The sequence below is a fragment of the Lagenorhynchus albirostris genome, chromosome 3 (genome assembly GCF_949774975.1).
Source record: "Lagenorhynchus albirostris chromosome 3, mLagAlb1.1, whole genome shotgun sequence".
Classification (NCBI taxonomy): Eukaryota; Metazoa; Chordata; class Mammalia; order Artiodactyla; family Delphinidae; genus Lagenorhynchus; species Lagenorhynchus albirostris.
The window spans coordinates 126547901-126571194 of record NC_083097.1 but is presented as its reverse complement, the minus strand read 5'-3'; the positions used below and the strand labels follow the sequence as shown (position 1 = coordinate 126571194).

The 23294-nt window shown below is 43.5% G+C and overlaps 1 protein-coding gene and 1 long non-coding RNA gene across 4 annotated transcripts in view; one reads left to right on the top strand and one right to left on the bottom strand.

Moving 5' to 3' along the window:
• Window positions 1-1843, top strand: part of LOC132517227 (uncharacterized) — a 7334-nt gene extending 5491 nt beyond the window's left edge. For all 3 annotated transcript variants that reach the window (XR_009539644.1, XR_009539642.1, XR_009539643.1), the window contains one exon: window positions 400-1843. This is a non-coding gene — a long non-coding RNA (uncharacterized LOC132517227). The remainder of the gene's footprint in view (window positions 1-399) is intronic.
• SMIM3 (small integral membrane protein 3) lies at window positions 1602-23294 on the bottom strand. Its single transcript, XM_060144041.1, has 2 exons — window positions 22997-23294; window positions 1602-2916 (listed from the first exon to the last, which is right to left on the bottom strand). Exon 2 carries the CDS (start codon window positions 2903-2905, stop codon window positions 2723-2725), a length of 183 nt encoding a protein of 60 aa, XP_060000024.1. The 5' UTR covers window positions 2906-2916; window positions 22997-23294; the 3' UTR covers window positions 1602-2722.

The window sequence follows — 23294 nt, the reverse complement described above, 5'->3', positions numbered from 1 at the left end:
ATTGTCACAGGAAAAGGAAGTTGATCTCTTCAGGGTGGCCCCAAGAGGGCCGAGCTGGTGCCCCTGGGTCCCCACCTCTCTCTCACTGAAGGAAGAATTCTAACAGAACAGCTATCAAGGGGTCATTTCAGCAAGAAGAGGACTCCTTTTCCCTGGCACTTGGTTCTCCAATTTTGACCTGTTCACTGATCACCCATAGAGCTTGTTTTTACAAAGCAGACACTCAAGAACCCTCTGCCAGGGACTCTCAGTAAGTGTGAAGCAGAGCCCTGGAAGCTGCGCGTATAAGCAAATGCTCCTGGGTGAACCTGAGGCAGGTGGTCTAGGGCCACACAGGGAAATACCAAATAGGCAACAACTGGCAACCCCAGGGTTAATAAGGGGATTCCTTCATTACAGGGGAGGTTGGACTGGATGGTCCCTCTGTTACCTCCAGAGTGTCTGAAAGCAGAACTGTAAAATAAACTCTTGAGCTGCTAGGAATGTGATGGGATTGACTCTGGAAACGTCTGTGAGCTGACTGTTCCATGTGAAAGAAGAGCTGTATCACCATCTGGTGCACTGCCTGAAAGTCTTCACGTTCAGTCACCTAGAACCTTGGAAGGATTTTCTCATTGAATTCTGATACCCTCTGCCTTACAGACCAGGAATCCGACTCAGAAGGACTGGGCAGCACACATGGCCTTGGCCGCACACCCAGCAGTTCCCAGTCTACTGATTCTTATCGGATTCACATCAGCACCATGAATGCCTCACACCTGGCAGTATCTCTCCCAACCCAACTAGATTCCAAACTCAGCTTCCAATGCATGCATCCAATTAGCAAAATCTAAATCACACGTGAATCTCTGGCTAAAGTTTAGTTAGGAAAATGGGAGTTTTTCACATTCAGTATAGTTTTTCACTTTCTAGCCTCTGCCACCCAGGAAGGCATATTAGAAAACAACAAAAAAAAATTGGAATAGATGCTGAGCAAACCAATCAGAATCTTGTCACATATATCTATCCCCCTTTGACCATTTTCTCCGAAACCTTCCTCTCTTACCTCTATACTACATTCTATTCCTGGAAAGAGTTGTCTGTTCCCGCTGTCTCCAATTCCTAACCCCCCATCCTTCCTTTGCTCACAGAGTATGACTGTATCCCTCTCATAATCAGTTCACATCACATGACCTTTTCCGTCTCCTTGCTTTGTCATTCCCCCCCTTCCCCTTCCACTCCTCTTTAGCATTCTACCAGTTCTGCATTAGTACCTCACTCCTCCCAGTCTAATTATGCAGATAATCCCCCCAAACATAATCCCAGCTATAAAATCTTTCCCAGGTTTCCAACTGCATCCTGAAAGTACCCACCTGAATAGCACAAGCACCTCAAACTCAACATGTTAAACCCGATACTCAAGTCATCTCACTTCCAAAATCTGTTCTCCCTCCTGCATTCTATGTCTGTGTAAACTGCACAAATTCACCCACTTACTGAAGTTGATTTGATTGTCCTCTTTCCCTTTCTATTCCTATATTCAATCTGTCCCTAAGACCATAAATTCAGTGGAATCCTCTTACTGAGTTTAATAGGTGCTCTTTAAAGAAAGACTTCAGACATGCTCATTCTAGCACTTTATTGGAAATTAGTTAGGTACATCAATGAAATCAGATCAACCTAAAAGCATCATTTTCACACAATAATATCCCGATAATCTGTGCTATCTTCTTACATAATTTAACAAATCCCCAGATGCTCCTTATTTCGGTCAAAGAGCTTGAGTGGTCCAGAAATCTCTCTATACATATAAATATAAATTGTAGCATTTAAAATAAACATCATTGTTTGAGTTAGTTCCAAAGGTGCTGGGAACATTTCGTACCTTGGAATGGTTGCAGTGCTGGTGGGAGGGGATGAAGGGAGTACACATTATGCGGTGGACCTAATTACAGCAGGGGCTGGGGCGGAGGGGCACACAGGGGACGGGGCGGGCGCTGGGTATCCTGAAAGCTGGCCAGGGAACTCAGCCACCCTGCATCTGCCAACACTGCTTGAGCGTCAAAGCTATAGGACGCTAATGCAGAATGGAGCCCATCACCCCAGCTCCCTTGGCGTTGCCAAGAAATGTCAGAGCCCCTCCAAACTGCAGATTCCGGTGTCCTGGGAAGATCCACCCATCTCCCTCCCCCTGCCATGCTCAATTCCCTCCCAAATTAGACAACTCAAGGGAGTGGCACCTCAAAGGAAAGAACGCTGAGCCACATGCTGTTGGTCCCTTGGAATGATGACGGGGTGCCTTTGCTTGCCTTCATCTTAGGGGCACTGGGGAAGACTGCTCTGCCCCAGTGTCTCCCTCACCACCTTGAAGACCCTCATCAGCAGCTAGGGTCTTTGGTTCTTCAAAGCTTCTCAGCATTCAGCAGTAACACCTGTGTATCTACTCACCAACAGCTTTAACCTCCACTAGGTCATTGGTTCTCACAGCCCCATGAGGTAGGACGGGCAGGAATCATGATCCCCATTTGGAAAATAAGGAGCCTGGAACTCATAGAATTAGGTCCCTTGACCAAACTCACACCACTGGCCAGTGGCAGAATCAAAACCAGAACTCAGGTCTCCTCACATATCGAGCTCCAGTGTCCATGCTCCAAAGTCCCTCCTGCGGCTCTTCTGAGAAAGGGAAAGAAGCTGGGGGCAGGGACACTGTCCTCATCCGTCACCTGCCCCTCTTGGGAGGTTCTCAGACGGCCCCATTGAGGACAGGATGAGTCCGCATGCGATAGATGATGACCGCAGTGGCCGGGCACAGCAACAAGGAGGTCATGATGACAATGGTGGCCAGGATGATGAGGACAATGACCCAGATGTCCAGGATGTGCTTGGGGAGCACGACTTCCATGGGGACCTGGCTGATGGCATCCATGCTGCTTCACTCTGCAACAGGCAGGAAAGAGGAATTCACCATTCTGTACCCCAGGAGTCAGAAGGTAGGTCACTTACCAGCTGCGGTGTACTCGTTAATGTTGCCTGATCAATAATAGTAACGGCCTCATTTACTGTGGGCTTCCTATGTGCCAGGCCCTATCCTAAGCACTTTACGTGTATTAACTCACTTAGTCCTCACTTCAACCACCAACCCTTTGCGGTAGGGACTATTATTGTCATGCTTTTTTATTTCTTGGCCTTTATCTTCAGTTATTTCCATTTTGGAGATGAAGACTCTAAAGCCTTAAAAGATGTAGCTGTAGTTAATTTCCCCAAGGAAGCAAAGCCAGGTGGGTGGGACTCCAGAGTCTTCATGTTTAACTATTAAACTATCATACCACCAGTCTGTTCCCTCATCTGTAAAATGGGAAATTTATTGTTTTTGGTCCCGCACCCCTTCTCCCTTTCTCCTGGTAACAGGTCCTCCTCTTTTCTGAAGAACCTACCCTTTCTGTGTGGTTTAGTTAGGGCACACACCTGAGCACAGGGAAGCACATGTGACCTAGGCTTGGCCATTACAACTCTCCATGGCCTCAATTCAGGAATAGGCAAGTGATCCAGGCTAGGTCAACCAAAGTCCTCCCAGGGATTTTATTCACAAAGTATTGGGAAAGATGATTCTTTCTGCTGGGATTGCTAAACTGAAAGGATATGAGTCTGGAAAGGATGGGCGTGGGGCTGTCTTGCCCACATGTGACAGCATGTCCTAGAGATGGAAAGAGAAGTGGAGTCCTGACAACCTCATTTGAGTACCTGAACCCAGCCAGTCTGACATCATCTGCAACCTCGGACGGCCCAGATATATAAGCGAATAATCCTCTAGTTTTGCTAAAGCCAGTGTCAGTTTGGTTTCTCTCACTTGCAGTTAAAAGAGTTCTGATGGATCAAGATGTAAATCAGCTGTTCCCAAACTTTTTCGATTCACAGCACCTTCAGTAATTTTCTCACAGCACTCTAGGCCAAAAGATATACCTCGCAGTTCCATTTATTACGTAGTTAGGTTCAATTTAATAAACATTTATGTCCTAACAAATGAGTAGCTGTTTGAAAATATAATACACAGAAGTTGAAAGAAAAAATTTGTATTTCACTCTTAGCCAGTTACTTACGGCATGTGTGCGACTGTGAGGCATTGCACAACTTTTCAAACTTTGGAGTCAGATGGGACGATGCCGTGCTCACTTCCTATTCCACATTCATTTGTGTGCTGTGCTTGCAGTATCATGGCAACTGTTAAAAACTCAGCATCACAAAATATAGCATCACCAAAAGGAATGTAGGATGATTAATGTTAGACTGTAAATTATCTTGAACTAGTAGTTTGCACAACGTCTGAGAGTTGTCAAATATCAATATTCCTGTCAAAAATTTTAAAGATCCCACAGCTCCCAGACACACACTTTTCCAATGAGTTCACTGCGGCTCCCCAGGGCTCAGCGCACAACCCGGGAACCACAGGTGCAACGTGTTCCCTGCCCAGAAGTCACAAGGCCGGAATAAACAATCTCCTACAGTTCCTTCTAGATCAAAGATTTATAATTCTGTGATTCAAGGTCCCAGGCAAAATTCCCAATTCCAGTCCTATTTCCTGCTTTTACCTAAATCAATAGCTTTTCCTTTTTAATGCCTTTGGCTCCATGCCCACTGTGGCCTCATTAAGTAATTTTACTGATTACCATACCCAAGGTACAGTCTCCAAGATATGCATACATACTAGGGTGTTTGTTTCTGCTCTGTCTGCTATAGCAACTAACACAACAGGAGTACCCATAAATAGTAGAGTATATCCATATAATGGAACACCAGGCAGCAATTTTCATTCATTTATTTAACAAATATACAGTGCTTGCTACACACCATGCACGGTTCCAAGTGTGTTACAAATATTAACTTATTTAATAGTTATTATCAAAAAGAATGATGATCTGTAGTGAGCTCCAAAATAGTCCTAAGTGGGGAAAAAGATAAAGTGCAGGATAATGTGTATAGGATAACTCCTTTGGTTCAGATTTTGTAGAATTAAGTAGATAGATAGGTGAGGATATATTAAAGTAAAATCATTTATAAGCAGAATCCGAAGAAAATGTTAATAGTGATTACCTTTGGGAGTTGGACTAGGAGTGGGAAAAGTTCCTGCTTTTCATTCTTCATTTTTTTTATACTGTTGAGTTTTATAAACATGAGCATGTCTTACTTTTAATTTTTTTCAAGTCAACCGGTTGATGGAAAAATGGGCTTTTTTGTTTTTGTTTTTTCTTTATTAAAAAAGACTAAATACACACACATACAATTTTCAAGCCAAATAAAATTAAAGTATGAGACTAGATTAGTGGTCACCAAATGCCATATACCGTGCTAAGTGAGAACCACCTATGGACAGTTTAAAAAACGTTGCTTCGAGGTCCCATCACAGACTTACTGAATTAGACTCCAGAGGGGCCTCCCCCACTCCCATGTCCCAGGTGATTTGAATGTGCAGCCAGCTTTGGGAATCCCTGATCCCTAAGGCCTCAACCACTCTTCCTAGCTCCATGATTTGGGAACTGATTCCTCCGTGCTCTGTAGCCAGTCTAAGTCAGGTGCGGGCACATTCTAGGATGGAGGAGAAGCCTCTAGCGAGGCTCTCAGGGCCACAGGATTATAAGGCAGGGGGCCTGCCCCGGAGGAAGAGGCACAGGCTGGCCCTGCCTCAGCCTCAGAAATGTGGTCACTTTCTCCAAGGTCTAAGGCGCAGAAGCGTGAGTCACAGGAGACGCACACTGTTAAAGAGGGACAGGGGTGGGGGAAATCATTCGTTGTGGTCTCCTGATTACATCAATAGCTAGCTTGCCTTGGGCCAAAAGAACCACACAAAAGCCCTTTCCGGTAAACCCATTAACATCAAACAGTCTCTGTAATTCCAAATGCCAGGAACACATAATCTCCCTGGCTGATTTTCATAAGGAAAACCTGTCATTTACGGGAACTCAGGCTTCAGGGCTCATCCACAACCAAAAACCACTGAAGCTAGAACTAGCCTTGTTTCACAGGTGGCAACATTGAAGCCCAAAGGTCTTCCCCCACCTTCAAGCCCACCCGCTTCCAGAATGATCACTCAAAGACATAAATCTGATCAGATCACGGGCCCTAATTAAAACAAAACAGAACAAATCGATGAATAAATGAAACTTTGTCTGTAACCTGTATTCCAGACTGTACCACTATTACTTTTTCACACATGAAATTGTTTAAAACCCAGTCACAAAAACAGATAAAATTGGAGCTCCTCTAGACTGCTGGGGGGTGCTCAGCGAGAGGGGTTTGGGGTCCTATCCAGTAAGCAGAGCTGAATCCTTAGAGGCCCTAAGCACTAGAGATTAGGGTGCCCACACCCTTCACATATATAATTCAAACTCAAAGCAATACTAAACCATAACACCAAAATGTACATGTTATAATGAAATTAAAGTCATTTTTTTCTTCTAACTGAAAAGATCTGAGAACATAACTTTTCCCAGTTATTTTTCTGGTGTCCCCACTTAGCACAGCCTGCTCACGTGGTACAGCACAGCTGTTCAGCTGCACCTTGACCCCTTGGGCTCCTCAGAACACAGATTGAAAGTCACAAGCTGTGAAGTTCTCCAAGGGCCCTTCAGGGCTCTAAGGCCAGGGAGTACATACACGTGGCCAGGAGTCAGAGGGCACAGGGAGCTCCCTCTCCCTGTTTCAACCCTCTCAGTCCTCCAGCGTGTTCTCTGATGAGCTGCTCCCTCCCATGTAACAGAGGTTCCAGTAACTTCCACCTTTCCCCACTGTGAAAGAAAAGATATTTTCCCCCAAATGAGAACTACACAAACCATACATTCAGCACCATTAATGGCATGCTAGAAAAATTGGCTTGAGAAAAAGCAGGACTCGCTGACTTCTGTTTGACCTCATCTGGCATCTGGGTGACTGGCTCCTTGTGAGGGCATAAAACCGTTTCTTGGTACATCTAATGAATAACTATAGATCAATAAGCTTATTGTTTGCTTTGCAGATATATTACTTGTGATTTCTAATGAATACGTCAAGTTGGAATATGGTACAAGCCATTCATGTCACAAATGTAACCTTATCATTGATAAAAATATAATGTTTTTATGACCACGGAAGGTAAACCAGCAGTCAGGCCTAAATTCTTGTTACTTCAAACTGGTATACTTTATCTATTTACCTCGTTAATAAATAATAAACTTTAACATATGTTCGATGTGTTTGTCTAAGAATCTATGTTAAAGTCACCCTGAGCTGACAAACAAAGGAGCCACTGGCTCCATCAGCCACTGACACCATCTAGGCCCTACACCACCTGCCCTGTGACCTGGAGACATCATGGCTCCACTTTAGACCATGAGTTTAAGCAATGGAAAAGTTAAGAATCCCAAAATGACTATTTTGTATCCATTAATAAGACTAAGTGTAAGGGCAAAAAAAGAAAAAATGGTAGTTCCTCCAAAGGAGGAAAACACTGTACCTTCTCCAAAAGTGGGAAATTCATCCCATCTATCAAGTAGTCTGTTTGGTCCAGTCTAGGAAGGAAAGCAGAGGTTCCCTGCTGCCTGCTTCAGAAACATCAAATTTTACTTTTGGGACCATTTTTCTTAAGTAACTGAAAGTTCTTTTACAAAAAAAAAAAAGAATCCTTCCAGTCAGTTCTATCATATGGCAAATTTTCTAGTGCCAACAAAAAAATATACATTTCATAAATTAAAATTTCCTACAAGTCAGGAGTTTTAGAATAACCAAATTCAAAGTGACTAATCTGTGCTATCTATCTACCTTTCAATTACGAGACTCACTCCCCAACAAATAACTTTCACCTCTCTGACAGAGCACTAATAGTTTTTGGTTGAGCATTCTCAGGACTAGTAACTCTGTCTAGGGTGTTCATTCATTCATTCACTCATTAAGTACTTGCTATATACAAGATACTCTCTTAGGAGTTACTATTATTTACTCAAAAGACATGACTCTTTTAATTCCAAGGAGCACAAAGAAGTTAAGTATCCCTCCGCTTAAACACAGAATCACACAAGCCAGCATGTGTTTAACAAATACCAACTGCTAAGTACTGTGCTAGGCCTTGTCCCATACATTAATTTATTTAAACTTCACAGTAATCCTGTGCAGGATATATTATTTTACAGATGTGGAAACTAAATCTGACAGAGGTTAACTGGCTTGTGATCATAAAATTAGTAAACGGGATTCAAACTCAGGTCTCCTGACCCTGTATTCACCACTACGTACAGCTACCTCCAAAGCACCCACATAGACCCAGGAGTATGAACAGGGAGATGCCAGATCCATAGCTCTCTTTTAAGCCCAGGTCAGACTATTACTGTTTTTGGTCAAAGGGCATTCTAGATTTAGAGAATTAAGAAAAGGTATGCACAGAAATAGAGCAAACAATCCTAAAATGTGTATGGAACCAACAAAAGATCCTGAGTTGCAAAGCAATCTGGAGAGAGAACAAAGCTGGAAGCATCATGCTCCCTGATTTCAAACTATATTACAAAGCCACAGTAATCACAAAAACATGGTATTGGCATAAAAACAAACAGATCAGAGAGCCCAGAACAGAATAGAGAGCCAGAAATAAGACCACAAATATACGGTCAATTAATTTACTACAGAGGGGGCAAGAATACACAATGGGGAAAGGACAGTCTCTTTAACAAATGGCATTGAGAAAACTAGGCAGCCACATGCAAAAGAATGAAATTAGATTACTATCTTACAACATGCATAAAAATTAAACTGGATTAAACACCTGAAACCATAAAACTCCTAGAAGAAAACACAGACAGTAAACTCCTGTACATTTGTCTTGGGAAGGATCCTTCGGATCTGACTCCAAAGGCAAGGGCATCAGACGCAAAAATAAACAATAAAAAAAACTACATTAAACTAAAAAGCTTCTGCACAGCAAAGGAAACTATCAACAAAATAAAAAGGCAACCTATTGAATGGGAGAAAATATTTGCAAAGCATATATCCAGTAAGGGGTTAATATTCAAAATATATAAAGAACTCATACAATGCAACGACAACAACAAAAATCTGATTTAAAACATGGGCAGAGGATCTGAATAGACATTTTTCCAAAGAAGACAAACAGGTGGCTAACAGACACATGAAAATATGCTCAACATCACAACTCATCAGGGAAATGCAAATCAAAACCGCAATGAGATATCACCTCAACCTGTTAGAATGGCTATTACAAAAAAGACAAGAAATAAGTGTGGGCAAGGATGTAGAGAAAAGGGCACCTTTGTACACTGTTGGTGGGAATGTCAATTGGTGTGACCACGATGGAAAACAGTACGGAGCTTCCTCAAAAAATTAAAAATAGAACTACCATATGATCCAGCAATTCCACTTCTGGGTATTTAGCCAAAGAAAACAAAAACACCAATTTGAAAAGATATATGCAGCCCTATGTTCATTGCAGCATTATTTTTAATAGCCAAGATATGGAAACAAACTAACTGTCCATCAACGGATGAATGGATAAAGAAGGTGAGGTGTATATACACAATGGAATACTTACTCAGCCATAAAAAGAATGAAATCTTGCCGTTTGTGACAATGTGGATGGACCTTGAGGGTATTATGCTAAGTGAAATAAGCCAGTCAGAGAAAGACAAATACCATTTCATTTCATTTATATGTGAAATATGAACAAACAAATGAACAAACAAAACTAAACTAAACCAAACCAATAGATACAGAGAAGAGATTGGTGGTTGCCAGAGGGAAGAAGCGTCAGAGAGTGGGTAAAATGGGAGCAGGGGGTCAAGAGGTACAAACTTCCAGTTACAAAATAAATAAGTTGTGGGGATGTAATATACCGCACGGTAACTATAGTCAAGAGTATTGTATTGCATATTTGAAAAGTGATAAGAGGATAAATCTTAAAAAACTTCTCATCACAAGAAAAAAAAATTTGTAACTTTGGTGACTAGATGGTAACTAGAATTATTGTGATGATTATTTCACAGCATATACAAATTTTGAATCATGTACACCTGAAATTAATATAATGTCATATGCTAATTACACCTCAGTTTAAAAAAAGAGAGATGCAATCTACAAAGATCAGGACTTCCACATCTGTTAACGCCAAACTAGATAATTTCGACCAAACTTCTTACTGAGGACTGGAAAAATTAGGCCCCCCAAAAATCTGCTCAAAGACACTAAGAAGTAGCAAAATAATGAAGAATTACCAGGCTAAGATCTGGAAGAAGACAGAAATTCAGGGAGGTGAGCCTGGCATGTGAAGCAGCATTTCCGTTAGTGGAGGATAGAGGCTAAGCAGTGTTTCTGACAGACTCAAAAGTACAAGACTCCCAAGACAGAGAAAGCAAAACCCCTGCATTTTGAGTTTGGACTTCAAAGAGCACTCTTAGTGCTAAGAGTGAACAAGAAGTATACCAATCCCGGAGACTGCAACCCAGCTTTGAATCTTCACAGTCCCTGAAATTGAATTAAGTTTGTTCCAGATCACTAGTACCTTCAGGTCCTTGGCAGAAGCAAACTTACATCCTCTCTAGAGGAGATAACATCACAATTCAAACTTTCATTCAAATTTCAAATTTTTTATTCAAATGTCCAATCATGACCAAAAATAAGCAGCAGTGAAAAAAGGCAAGATACCTAGAATGGAACCATCAGAAACAACAGACAATAGAAAAAGATTTACAGGGCTTCCCTGGTGGCGCATTGGTTAAGAACCCACCTGGCAATGCAGGGGACACGGGTTCGAGCCCTGGTCCGGGAAGATCCCACATGCCGCAGAGCAACTAAGCCTGTGCGCCACAACTACTGAGCCCTCGTGCCACAACTACTGAAGCCCACATGCCTAGAGCCTGTGCCCTGCAACAAGAGAAGCCACCACAATGAGAAGCCCGTGAACTGCAACGAAGAGCAGCCCCCACTCACCACAACTAGAGAAAGCCCACGCTCAGCAACGAAGACCCAACGCAGCCAAAAAAAAAAAGATTTACAGGGGCTCCAGATATTGGAGTTGTCAGACAGACACACACTTTAAGTAACCTTGATTACTATGTTTGAGGACAAAATAAAACAAGATTGAAAATTTTCACAGAGAACTGGAAACTGTAAGAAAGAACACAACAGATTTTTGAAAAGAACCAAATAGAAATTCTGGAACTGAAGAATATAGTTAATTGAAAGAAAAAAACCTCAATGAATGGACTTAACAGCAAATGAAGCATAGCTGAAAAAAGAATTAGTGAAGTGGAGGATCAGAGAGAAAATATAATGATGCAGACAAATAAAAGGGTGAAAAATACAGAAAACTGGGTAAGGGGTATAGAGGAAACAGTGACACAATACAACATACACGTAACTGGAGTCCTAGAAAGAGAGAAGAGAGAATGGGGCAGAAACAACATTAGAGAAAGAAAGAACTAAGCTGATGAAAGACATCAATTCACAAAGTAAAGAAGCCCCATGAAGTCCTAGCGAGATAAATAAAATGAAATCCATAGTTAGGTGCATTATAGTAAATCTGCTGAAAGCCAGAGACAAAGAGAAAAAAAGATTATCTTCAAATGAAAACCAGTTAGACTGAGAGCTAACTTCTCAACAGAAACAATGTAATCTAGAAAGCAGAATGATTTCTTTAAAGTGAACAAAAATAACTGAAAAGTATTAAGATGAAATAAAATTTCGGATAAAAATACAGGATTTAAATATTCAATAACAGTAAATAAATAGCAGAAGAAACAGAATTAAAGTGTTCTGATTTTCTGGCATTGTCTGGGAAAGGGCAAGATAACCAAATAACATTGGACTTTGTTAAATTAAGGATGTATATTGTAATCTCTAGGGTAGCCATTTAAAAGTAGCAAAAGGGTACATGATTTTCAGAGAAAACAAGAAAAAGGGGGGAAAAACAGAACAGGTTGGACAAATAGAAAGCACATAAAAAGATAGTAAATTTAAACCCAAACTAACAGAAACTATCAGAGCATATAAAAATATAATTTTTTTTTTACAAGAGATACATGGGGATTCAGAAATTTTGAAAGTAAATGGAAACAAAAGAAATACCATCTATCACAAATTTTGGAAGCTAGTAGAGCTATCTTATCATCGGAAAAAGTAGACTTTTAGGCAAAAAGTATAACTAGAGATGTCAAAAGATAAAATGATTTTTAATTTTAATATACCTAATCTCAGAATTATAAGGAGAAATGGACAAATCTACAATTATAGTGGGAGAGTTCAACACATCTCTCTCAAATACTGACGGAACAAAAAGATTTTAGAAATCACCTAAGGACACAGAAAACTTCTTAAATTAGTAGTTTTCTACAATATATAATTTCAAGTAGAAAAACTAATTTAAAATAAAAAGTTAACATTTAGATTATTTCCTCTATGAATAACTATATATTCATTAATGGTATTGGAAGAGAATAACTTGGAGAGTAATTACATTAGAATAAAGGGAAGCATAACGTATTGCATTCAAAAAGCAAGTTCAAAGCAGAGTAGTTTTAGTGTAGGAACAAGTAAGTTTTAGAACTTATTTCATACATTAAGTCATTTGACCTGACTCAGAAAATAGAGAGCTGGCTCTAGTATGCTCCAGTTACAACTGTAAATAGGCTATTTCTGTAAAGCAATGACAGTAAGCAGAAGTCTAAGGTGGCTCCCATAATCTCCGTTCCCTGGTGTTACCCTGTGATTAGGTTAGGTCAGTAACAAGGGTGAAGGGATTTTGCGGATGTAATTAAGGTTCTAGAATTGCTTACTTTAAAGTAATGGAAAAGATTACCCTGGGTGGGTCTGACTTAATCAGGTAGAAGTCCTTTAAAAGAGGGCTGAAGCTTTCCCTAGGTCAAAGATACTCTTCTGCTGGCCTTGAGTTGCAAGAAACAAATCTACCCACAACCTGAAAGAGCTTGCAGGCAGATTCTGCCCTAATGGATCCCCCAGATGACAATGAGGTCTGGCTGACACCTTGACTGAAGCTCTGTAAGGACCCAGCTAAATTGTGCTTGCAATCCTGACCCAAGGAAACTGTGAGATTCTGAATGTATGTTTTAAGCCACAAAATTGTGGTAATTTGTTATGGTAGCAATAGAAAACTAATACAGCAATACTGTATCCTACTGGGTTTGTTCCGTGGAGGTGAAACTTCTACAAAGTAATGGTATTCTAGAAATCTACACAGAATTTAGACACTATCTAGTTTAAACCACATAATCTACCTTCCATTTTACAGATGAAGCACATGACTTGCCCAGGGTCACATAGCAAGTTAATGGCAGGACCCAGGGGAGAACTCAGGCCTCCTGATTCTCAGTGCTCTTTTCAATTCCATCACTATCCTGTTTCAGATGGGAGCTGGGAGAAGACGGTGGGGCATCGGGTTGGAGAGAGCAGTGATAGAGAATAAACTAATATAATGAATGAGACCCAGCCAGGCTTCTTTTTATTTTGTATTGAAGTATAGTTGATTACATTAACATTAACAATGTTAACAATGTTGTGTTAATTTCTGCTATAGAGCAAAGTGATTGTTATACATATATATATTCTTTCTTAAAATATTCTTTTCCATTATGGTTTATCATAGGATACTGAATATAGTTCTCTGTGCTATACAGTAGGGCCTTGTTGTTTATTCATTTCATGTATAATAGCTTACATCTGCTAACCCTAACCTCCCTCCCCCAATCCCCTCCCCCTTGGCAACCACAAGTCTGATTTCTATGTCCATGGTCTGTTTCATTTGTGTCATATTTTAGATTCCACATATAAGTGATATCATATAGTATTTGTCTTTCTCTTTCTGACTTACTTCACCTAGTATGATAATCTCTAGTTGCATCCATGTTGCTGCAAATGGCATTATTTCATTCTTTTTTATGGCTGAGTAGTATTCCATTGTATATATGTACCACATTTTCTTTATTCATTCATCCGTCAGTGGACATTTAGGTTGTTTCCCTGTCTTCGCTATTGTGAATAGTGCTGCTATGAACAGAGGGGTGCGTGTATCTTTTGGGATTAAAGTTTTATGCGGATATATGCCCAGGAGTGGGATTGCTGGATCATATGGTAATTCTATTTTTAGTTTTCTGAGGAACCTCCATACTGCTTTCCATAGTGGCTGGTACAGGCTTCTCGACTGTACCTTTTTTACTACATAAAAACCTAAGGGGACCTTTAGGCCCAGAGCCCTAAACAATTTCCCCAAAGGTGAGGCAGGGAGATAGTTTTCCAGGACCACACACACACAAACACACACACACCAAAAGCAAAGCAAAGCAGTGTCCTGTCAGAAGCACTCATGGATATAGTTCCAGCGTTTGTATTTCATCCCTTTGACTTAAGGTCCAAATGCAGATCAACCCAGTGAGGAACGTAATGACTAAGCCTTGTAACTTATTTATTCCTCACCTTGGGTAAGAACATCAGAGAAGACAGGGAGAGACAATGGAATCCTACCTGTAGTGGGAGATTCCACCAAAATGGAAAAAAAAAAAAAAAACCCAACATGCATAGAGGACGAAAGACTAGGAGAGGAATGGACTTTGCCTGGGTTCCAGCTCTGCCCCAGCACTGATTTTACCCAACACAGCTCCGTTCTCCTCACAGAATGCCTTCCCTCTCTACTCAGTGGTATAGGTACTGAATAAACATTTCTTAAGTCAGCAAAGCCCCAAGCTCCTGTAATCTGGTAAGGTGATGGAAGCTCTTAGAGTAGAGAGAATACTTGGAAACAGCAGGGAATTAGCTCCTAAACACTCAGACTGCAGAGTAGTGTTAGAAGCCCAGTCTTAGAGGCCAGTCGGCTTGGATTTAAATGTGGCTGTACCACTTTCTAGCTCACCTACCTTGTATAAGTTACTTTAACTTCCTAATGCTTCCATTTACTCAGCTGAAAACAAAAACAAAAATGGGAAAGTAATAGTATCTGCCTTGTAGGGTTAGGAGAACTCCATGAGATAATCACATATAGTACTTAGCAGTGTTCTGACAAACAGTAAGCACTCTACAAATGTTCGTCCTATGATTAATAATTCCTGACCATAGGGACTCTCTGCAAATATCCACCCCTTTGGCTAGAGTTTGTTAGCATCCCTAACTTGGACTGTGTCTTCGCTTTATCAACAAAGAAGATAGATGCTTAATCCATATTAACAATTTTTTTTAAGGGAACGCTATTTATTATTTTATTTTATTTATTTTTTGGCTGTGTTGCGTGTTCGTTTCTGTGCGAGGGCTATCTCTAGTTGCGGCGAGCGGGGGCCACTTTTCATCGCGGTGCGCGGGCCTCTCACTGTTGCGGCCTCTCGTTGCAGAGCACAAGCTCCAGACGCACAGGCTCAGTAGTTGTGGCTCACGGACCTAGTTGCTCCGCGGTATGTGGAATCTTCCCAGACCAGGGCTCGAACCCGTGTCCCCTGCATTGGCAGGCAGATTCTCAACCACTGCGCCACCAAGGAAGCCCAGCAATTTTTTTTAATCAACCAGCAGCAGCACTGGTTAAGCTGACCTATTTCTCCAGTCCAAGTAGAGTAGCAATTCATTCTAATTCAGTAAACATTTATGGCACTGTGATTAACACCGGGGAGTGGGTGTGGAGATAGAGAGAAAAACAGTGTTTTCCCTTAGGAGGCAGAGAGAAATACAGTGTTTTCCCTTAGGAGGCTCAGGCTCTTCTGGAGGAAAAGACATGAATTACAATACAAGGCAGAAAAGTGGACTAAAGGTACAAACTACATGCTATCTCCAAGGAGGAAAGAAGTAGAGTACTTGATTTGAATCCTGCTTTCCACCCTTAGAAGTATGACTTTGGACAAGTTATTTAAAAACGCTAAACCTGTCTTCTCATCTTTAAAATAGGGACACTAAAAGCACTGCACTGCAATATCCTATTGCGAGGATAAAGTGAGATAATATGTATGGAGTCCTGGAAAATAACAGATGCTCAAAAAAATATTAATCCTCATGCCTTCATTTTTGTCTAAGTAAAATTGAAGGCAAAAAAGGGGGCTTTTGATATGGACTTTGAAGATAAGTAGGAGTTCAAAAGAAAGAAATATGGGGAAAGGCAAGATCAGTAGGATAAACATCATCAACAAAGCCCAGAGCTGATGAGATACTTGGTGTGTTGGGAGCACATATAGTCCTGGTGGCTTGGGCAAGAAACTTAACCTTTTAAAGCTCCAGTTTCATTTGTAAAATGGGAATAATAATAACTATTAATAGTAACTTCTTCATAGGGATGCCATGGAAGTTGAATGAGATAATACACATAAAGCACTTGGACAATGCCTGGTACACAGTAAGGGCTTCATAAATGTTAAACTGAGCTAGTGAACACAGCTGCCAAACTCACACAAAGTTCAGAGCCTCCACCATTAGTTTGGGCACCATGACTGCTCTGCGACTGATCTAGGAAACTGTAGTGATAGTTTCATAAACAAACAGCCGTTGATGTCTGTCCCAGCTTTGACCTTCCACCAGAAATGCACACTCTCCACATCTGAACTGCAGCTAACAGTTAACTTTTGAGAGACTGCCAGTGGTTATCCAACCAGTCTTACCACCAAGGAGTTCTCCAAGGAAGAATGCAATAAAAGAAATGACTTCCTGATGGCAGGCAAACTTAATTATGCCAGAGTGGGAGAAAAGGCAGATAGAGGCAGGTGGCTTCCTGCAGGTGTGGCCTTAATCCGGCACTGCCAGAGCTCTGAGCAGACAGTGCTGATGATTCCTTTCCACTAGACACGGAGGCCAGGGAGGAGGCAGCTAGAACCAGCTCTGAGTCACTTGGGCTGGAGGCATCTCTTGAAGCAGCTTGCAGAATGTGAACAATGAGGTAATGGTTCACAGGGGAGTAGACTAGGGGGTTTACCAGCAAGGCCCAGTTTATAGCACCTCTTCGTAAGGCTCTACCCTCTGAAAGAGCGGGTGAGATTGTCAGAAGAGAATGGAGCATTTAGGCCAGACAGAGAGGGCAACTCATGTACCAAGAAGGGACCCCACTGGCCACCTAGTAGCCTGGGGTACCTAGTGACCTGTGTCCCAAGCGCTGTTCCATTTCAAGACCTTTGCGCTTGCTGTTCCCTCTTCTTAAAATGCTCTTGCCGCCGGATCTCTTCAATATCCAGTGTCTCAGTGGCCATGATCTCAACTTAAATGCCACCTTTTTGGAAAAGCCTTTCCAGACCCACCCTATTAAATTACCATCTTATCCACCAGCCATCCTCTGTCTCATACCTTGTTTTATTTTCTTCATAGACTTTTCACAGCCTGAAACTAGCCTGTTTGTTTGCTTGTTTGTTTTTATTGGCCATCTTTGCCCACTCAAAGTATAGTGCAAGTCCTAGGAGAGTAGATGCATCATCTCTTGTTCTCTGCTGTTCACTTAGTACCCATCACAGGCTCTGCTCTGGGACACAGTAGTGCCCAATGAATGTGAGATTGACAAAGAAATGAATATGGACAGACGGGGAACTTTAGATTTGAGCTTAACTCCTAGAACTTAGTTAGTGGGGGAGGTCCAGAAAGGATCCTCATCCCTGTAGAAGTGCAATGACCTTGAAGTCAGAACCTTATCTCTTTTTTTTTTTTTTTTTTTTGCGGTACGCGGGCCTCTCACTGTTGTGGCCTCTCCCGTTGCAGAGCACAGGCTCCGGACGCGCAGGCTCAGCGGCCATGGCTCACGGGCCCAGCCGCTCCGCGGCATGTGGGATCCTCCCGGACCGGGGCACGAACCCACGCCCCCTGCATCGGCAGGGGGACTCTCAACCACTGCGCCACCAGGGAAGCCCCCAGAACCTTATCTCTTGAATAGAATAACACCTTCTGACTTGATCTCTGTACACTGAGGAAGGATTATGGGGCCTCTTTATTTCCCAGTCCACCTTGTACGTGCAAGGCAGAGGAGCACTGGCCTTTCAGAATAATGTCCTCTAGGCTTCCCACCTACTGACTTGCTTGGGCTGGTGAGTCAAATTCAGGTTTTGATTCCGTGTGTTCAGGGGCTGGGCATTGAGGTGGATGTGTAGGGGTTGGGGGGTTACTGCCCGGAGTATGGCCTTTTCTCTCTCTGTTCTCCAAAGAGGACAGAGAGGCTGATAAAAGGGAAGGGGATTTCTCACGACAAGTCCAATGTGAGAAGGCCATCCCAGCTTCACATTTACTCTTGGAAACAGTGTTATGTAATAGTTAGCCTCAATTATTTACCAACTCAGCAAGGAGTCCATTTCACCAGGGACCTTTGTTCCAAAGAAAGGGGCCAGTGGAAGGACACACAACTATCAAAAATGTGAAATAAAGCAAATCAGAGGACTTTCTCCAATGACCCGAGGTCCCTGAGGAGCACTCTGTTCTCATTTAACCCCAGTTGGCTTCTATCTCCTCCAAAATTCTTAACAGTCTAAAGACTTGTTCCCTGACTGAGTTTCTATCTGCTCTCTGTGGCTGGAAAAATGGAAAAACACCAGGATATTTCAAAGAGATCAGAAAGCAGCCAGAGCTGTTCAAGACTGCACGTACCATCTGACCCGGCCAATAACAGAGTCTTAGAAACCAACAGGGAGCCAGCAGAGGAGAAACCCGGGCCAAATCCACAGCATCCTGTTTAAGCCTCTACCATCCATCATTGTTATTTGCCAGTGACTAAGTGCCTGCTGCTGCTGGGCTGACAAAGGAGACCTCCATGAGATCGGCTCTCGGGGGGCTGGGGGGTGGAGGGGTGTCAGTGATAGAGCTGCAAGGGCACCACAGTGGTGCGAACCCCCTGCCGAGATGTGTGATCCAGAACAAGTCCCTCTGCTGAAGTGGACCTTGCTGTGTATGGTAGGTAGAATAATGACCCCTCAAAGATGTGCATATCCCGGTCCTCAAACCTTAAATATGAACAAGGAAGCATGGCTCAGAGGGAGGAGTCAGGGGAAGAGGCAAAGGGACTCTGCAGCTGTGATTAAAGTTAAGGACTTTGAGATGGGGAGAGTATCCTGGATTACCCAGGTGAACCCAGTCTAATCACATGCGTCCTTAAAAGTGAAGCGGAAGGCAGCAGAGTCAGAGAAAGGACCTGACTGGCTGTTACTTACTCTGAAGATGGAGGAAGGGGGCTATGCGCCAAGGAATGCAGTGGCCTGAGAAGCAGGGAATGGCCGGCCCTCAGCTTGCAGCCAGCAAGAAAACAGTGACCTTAGTCCTACAACCACAGGAACTGAGTTCTGCCAGCAACTCAGATAAGCAGGGAACCAAGTCTCCCCTAAAGACTCCAGAAAGAAACGCAGGCTGAGGAGGCCTCGACTTATTCTAGGTAGATCCATGCCAGATGTATGATTGCTAGAACTGTAATACAATATATTTGAAGCCATTAAATTTGCGGTAATTTGTTACAGCATTAGAAAACGAATGCAGGGTGTGATCCTCAGTAAGTCCCTCTTTCAAAGTGAGCATCAGTTTCCTGTAGGTCAATAGGAGAGGATGGACAAGGTGACCCCCCTAAGGGGCCAGCTCTAAAAGACTGACTCTGCTCCCCGGAGAGCTCCGCCCCAGGTCAAGATGGTGTGTTGGGGTGAAAACCATTAAAGAAAACATAGAGAAGAGTGAGGGAAAAAGAAGATTAATCTTTAAAAAGCCCCAGGGTGTTTCCTAAGATGCCACCCGGGGCACTCAAAAAGAAAGGTCTCCTGTTTTGCCCCTCGTTACTTCCTTGACCATACATATCCCAGAGGAACGAAGTGGGAAGTCTGAGAGGGCTAGACAGACGCTTCACAATCAGTCCGTAGAGGCTGTCCAGAGCACCGTGTTAAGAAGGATTCTCCTGCCCCGTGGAGGTTTGTTGAAAAGTCCTGGGTATCAGTGTCAGCCTGGGGCAGGGAATTAGGAGGAGTGATGTGTGTGACAGATATGTGTCGTCATTAATTGAAACTGATTTGGGGAACCCAGTTGTCTTCTCTGTCTTTCCTTCTCCCTCCTCCATTTCTTTTCCCCTGGTCCTATGTAGTGGGTTACGAGCAATTCACATGCCCAATCAGCCAACCAGGGTCCAAATCAACAAAATAAGGAAGCTGTATCTACACACAACTAAGTAGTTTAAAGTCACACAATTTAGTCCCTGAATCTGTTCTGCTGTTGTTTAATGTGCCAGGCAATTATAATTCTGACCTGTTGCCCTTCCTTAGTTAAGGCTAAGAGTTGCCCTAACTCTTAGCCTTTACTCCCAGATGTACACCACTCTCACTTGAGGTTCACTGTCTGTTTCCCTAGTGAGTTGGAAGGGTACTAGGGTCCGCAGTGATTCACTAGTCCAGTGGCTGTCAAATTCTCACTTAACTCCCCCAGGTCACCCTGTGGGTAAATGGCAGAGGCAAGATCTGAATCCAGATCCCCCCAACTGCAATGAGGTTCAGAGCACGGGCCCTGGAGCCAAACTGCCTGGGTTCAAATTGCAGCTCTGCCACTTACTTCCTGTGTGATCATGCGTGAGTTACTCTCTCTGGATCTCACTTTCCTCATCTATAAAGTGGATGCAGTGATGGTCCCTACCTCATAGGATTATGGTAAATATCATAGCATTATGTAAAATGCTTAAAATAATGCCTGGCTAATAGCAAGCACTCAATAAATGTCAAGTATGATTATTATTACATTATTCAGCTTACCTGGCCAATCAGGGAGGGGGTCAGCAATGTGTGGTAATACCAACATTTACTCTTATAAACTGTGAGTGCGAGTACACGTGTGTCTTTGATACCACTGCCAATAGTGGTAGTGTAAGACAATCAAGATAAAGATCCTCTTTCCTTGGAAATATTTCCTGTGTTTTTATGCTTTAATCCATGGAGAAGAAACAGAAGCACTTTTCTTTTTCTTTTTTTTTTTTTTGCACTTCATGTATTTATTTGAAACTTTGTACATGTCTCACTAAAGCATTCTAATATTTCGTTAGAGTGTGATAGGCAGTATAGCAGGCACCTCTGTGTAGGGGAACAGAACATCTATTACAAATACACCGTGTTTCACTGAGCTTTCCCCTGGAAGAGCAGACTCTACACTTTCTGGCGGCATTTTTTTCTTTTTAAGTCCTGTAGGTATTATTTCCTCTAGAATATGTTCTTTTATTTTACCTGATAGTCGACAAGGTGGATCTTTGCGGGGGCCTCTTTTAGAAACGCCACAAGAAGGACCAGGTGCACCACTACATTCACCAGAATGGTCAGTTACCCACTCTCTAGCTACTGCTAACAAAAATTGCTTGTGAGTCATTTTATTCTGAGAAGCACTTTTCTTTAAAAAAAAAAAAAAAGGATCAGAATATGGCTGGGAAAGCATCTGAGGCTGTAACTACCTCTTTACCCCCTTGGTCTGGCACCCCTGGGCCCAATATGTGACCCAACCACACTTGGTCCCCAGAGTCTCTGATTTATTTTATGTCTCAAACACCTCACCATGGCTCAGTGATCCTCAGGCTGGGCCAGAGAAAGGGAATCCCCAGACGTTTTATGGGACGGTGGAGCCCACAGCACTGACGCTCTGAGAGGTCAGTGTTTGGAAGATCTGATGGGGCATGAGTTATAACCCCTGTGGCAAGATTCATAACCCCGAGACAGCTGGAAACAGGAGGTCTCGGTTGGAGCAGAGAAACGCTTCTCCATGGCTGTTTTTGGTTGTTGTTATGACAGAAGTACATGATGTCCTGAGGCTCAGCTGGGCTGTCTCATATGTGCTCAGAGGATTGCTGAGTGCCCTGAATAACCCCCAAAGCACATCCCCCTTAACCACAGACACCCAACTTTTCCACCTCCACTTCCTCATTTTATAGGTGGGGGAAGCAAGGTCCAGATAGGGAAACCCCTCAAGGTAACTCAGTGTCTCCTGACTCCCAGGGAAAGGTTCACCCAACCCCCGGCCCCACCCTATTCAAGCATTCACAATCCTTCCGGACTATGGACTATTTACCCACCACACTGGGACCACAGATCATAGCAGATGATCAGGGAATCTTTCATCCTTGAATAAGTGAGCAGCTCTCAACACTACAGCCTAGAGCTTTGAGGGAATCTATAGACAAATGTGAGACTCAAGCTCCCAGGTGCCAACAAGACTAAAACGAGTCAAGAAGAAACAAGTGGAGCTGCATGCATAAGAGCCCAGCCTGGCCACTGAATCCAAAAAACAACCTTGACAGTTGTATGGTTTTTAACGGTTTACATCTCTCTCTCACTCAGCAGGCAGTATCGGGCGCCGGTTCACCAGGCCCTGTGCCAAGCGCTGAGGATGCGAGACAGTCCCTACACTCAAGGAGTGTAGACAGTCCCTACACTCAAGGGGGTTCAGGGGTGCAAGAGAACTGGCAATTGGAACAACCAAGTCCTAAGCGGCAGGAGGAGGGAGCTTGGGAGGAAGGCTTCTCTCCGAGTTACTTTGCACGTTCCCTTTTCATTTGATCTGTATGCAAAGGGTATTTTCTCCATTTCACAGAGAAACTGCTCGTGACAGACCAGGGCTGGAACCCACCACCCCTGACTCCAAACCCCTGGTGCCCTCCACGCTGGACTTTGGGAAAACTAAGACAGATAGCCTGCTGCTCTGGGTGGTGCAAAGACCCAAACTGCCGGCACAGCGCCCACAGCGGTGCTCAGGCTGGGGAGCTGAGCCCTGACGCCGCGCCTGGAGAGCAGAGGTAGCAGAGCCTGCTGGAGGAGGGGTCGCGCTCCCCAACCCCGGGCAGGAGCAGGGAAACGCTAGAGAGGCCCGTTTCCGGTGGGGTTGGGAGCCCACCCATCCAAGCTCCGGCCTCCGGGGAAGCCCAAGATCGAGCGCCAAAGGTCTTTGGAACTTAGGGGCGGACAGAAGGAGAAAAGAGAAAAGCAAAAGTGATGAAGGGGGAGAAATGTGGAAGAAAAGAGGGCAGTTGGGAGGGCACTGGGGTAGAGGCAGCACGAGAGCCAGAGTCCCAGGCACTACACTTAATAACCCCACTCACCCTGGATCCGCACAGCTCCTTTGAAAACCCACGGCCCCAGCCGCTGCTGGATCGTGCCAGGTCTGCGAAAAGTTCCTGGCAGTAGAGGCAGCCGGAACGCTTCTCCAGGTCTCCTCGGACGGTACGGGTCCTAGCAGTGGGATGCGAGCCCTAGCCCCGGGATCTCGGCCCCGAATGTGCCCCGTAGCTCCAAGCCCCGGGCAGGCGGGAGCGCGCAGCAGTGGCCGGGACGCGCGGCTGGGCACGGGGCACGCTCTGCTCGGGTGGCTCTGGAGGCTCTGGAATGCGCGGCCGCCAG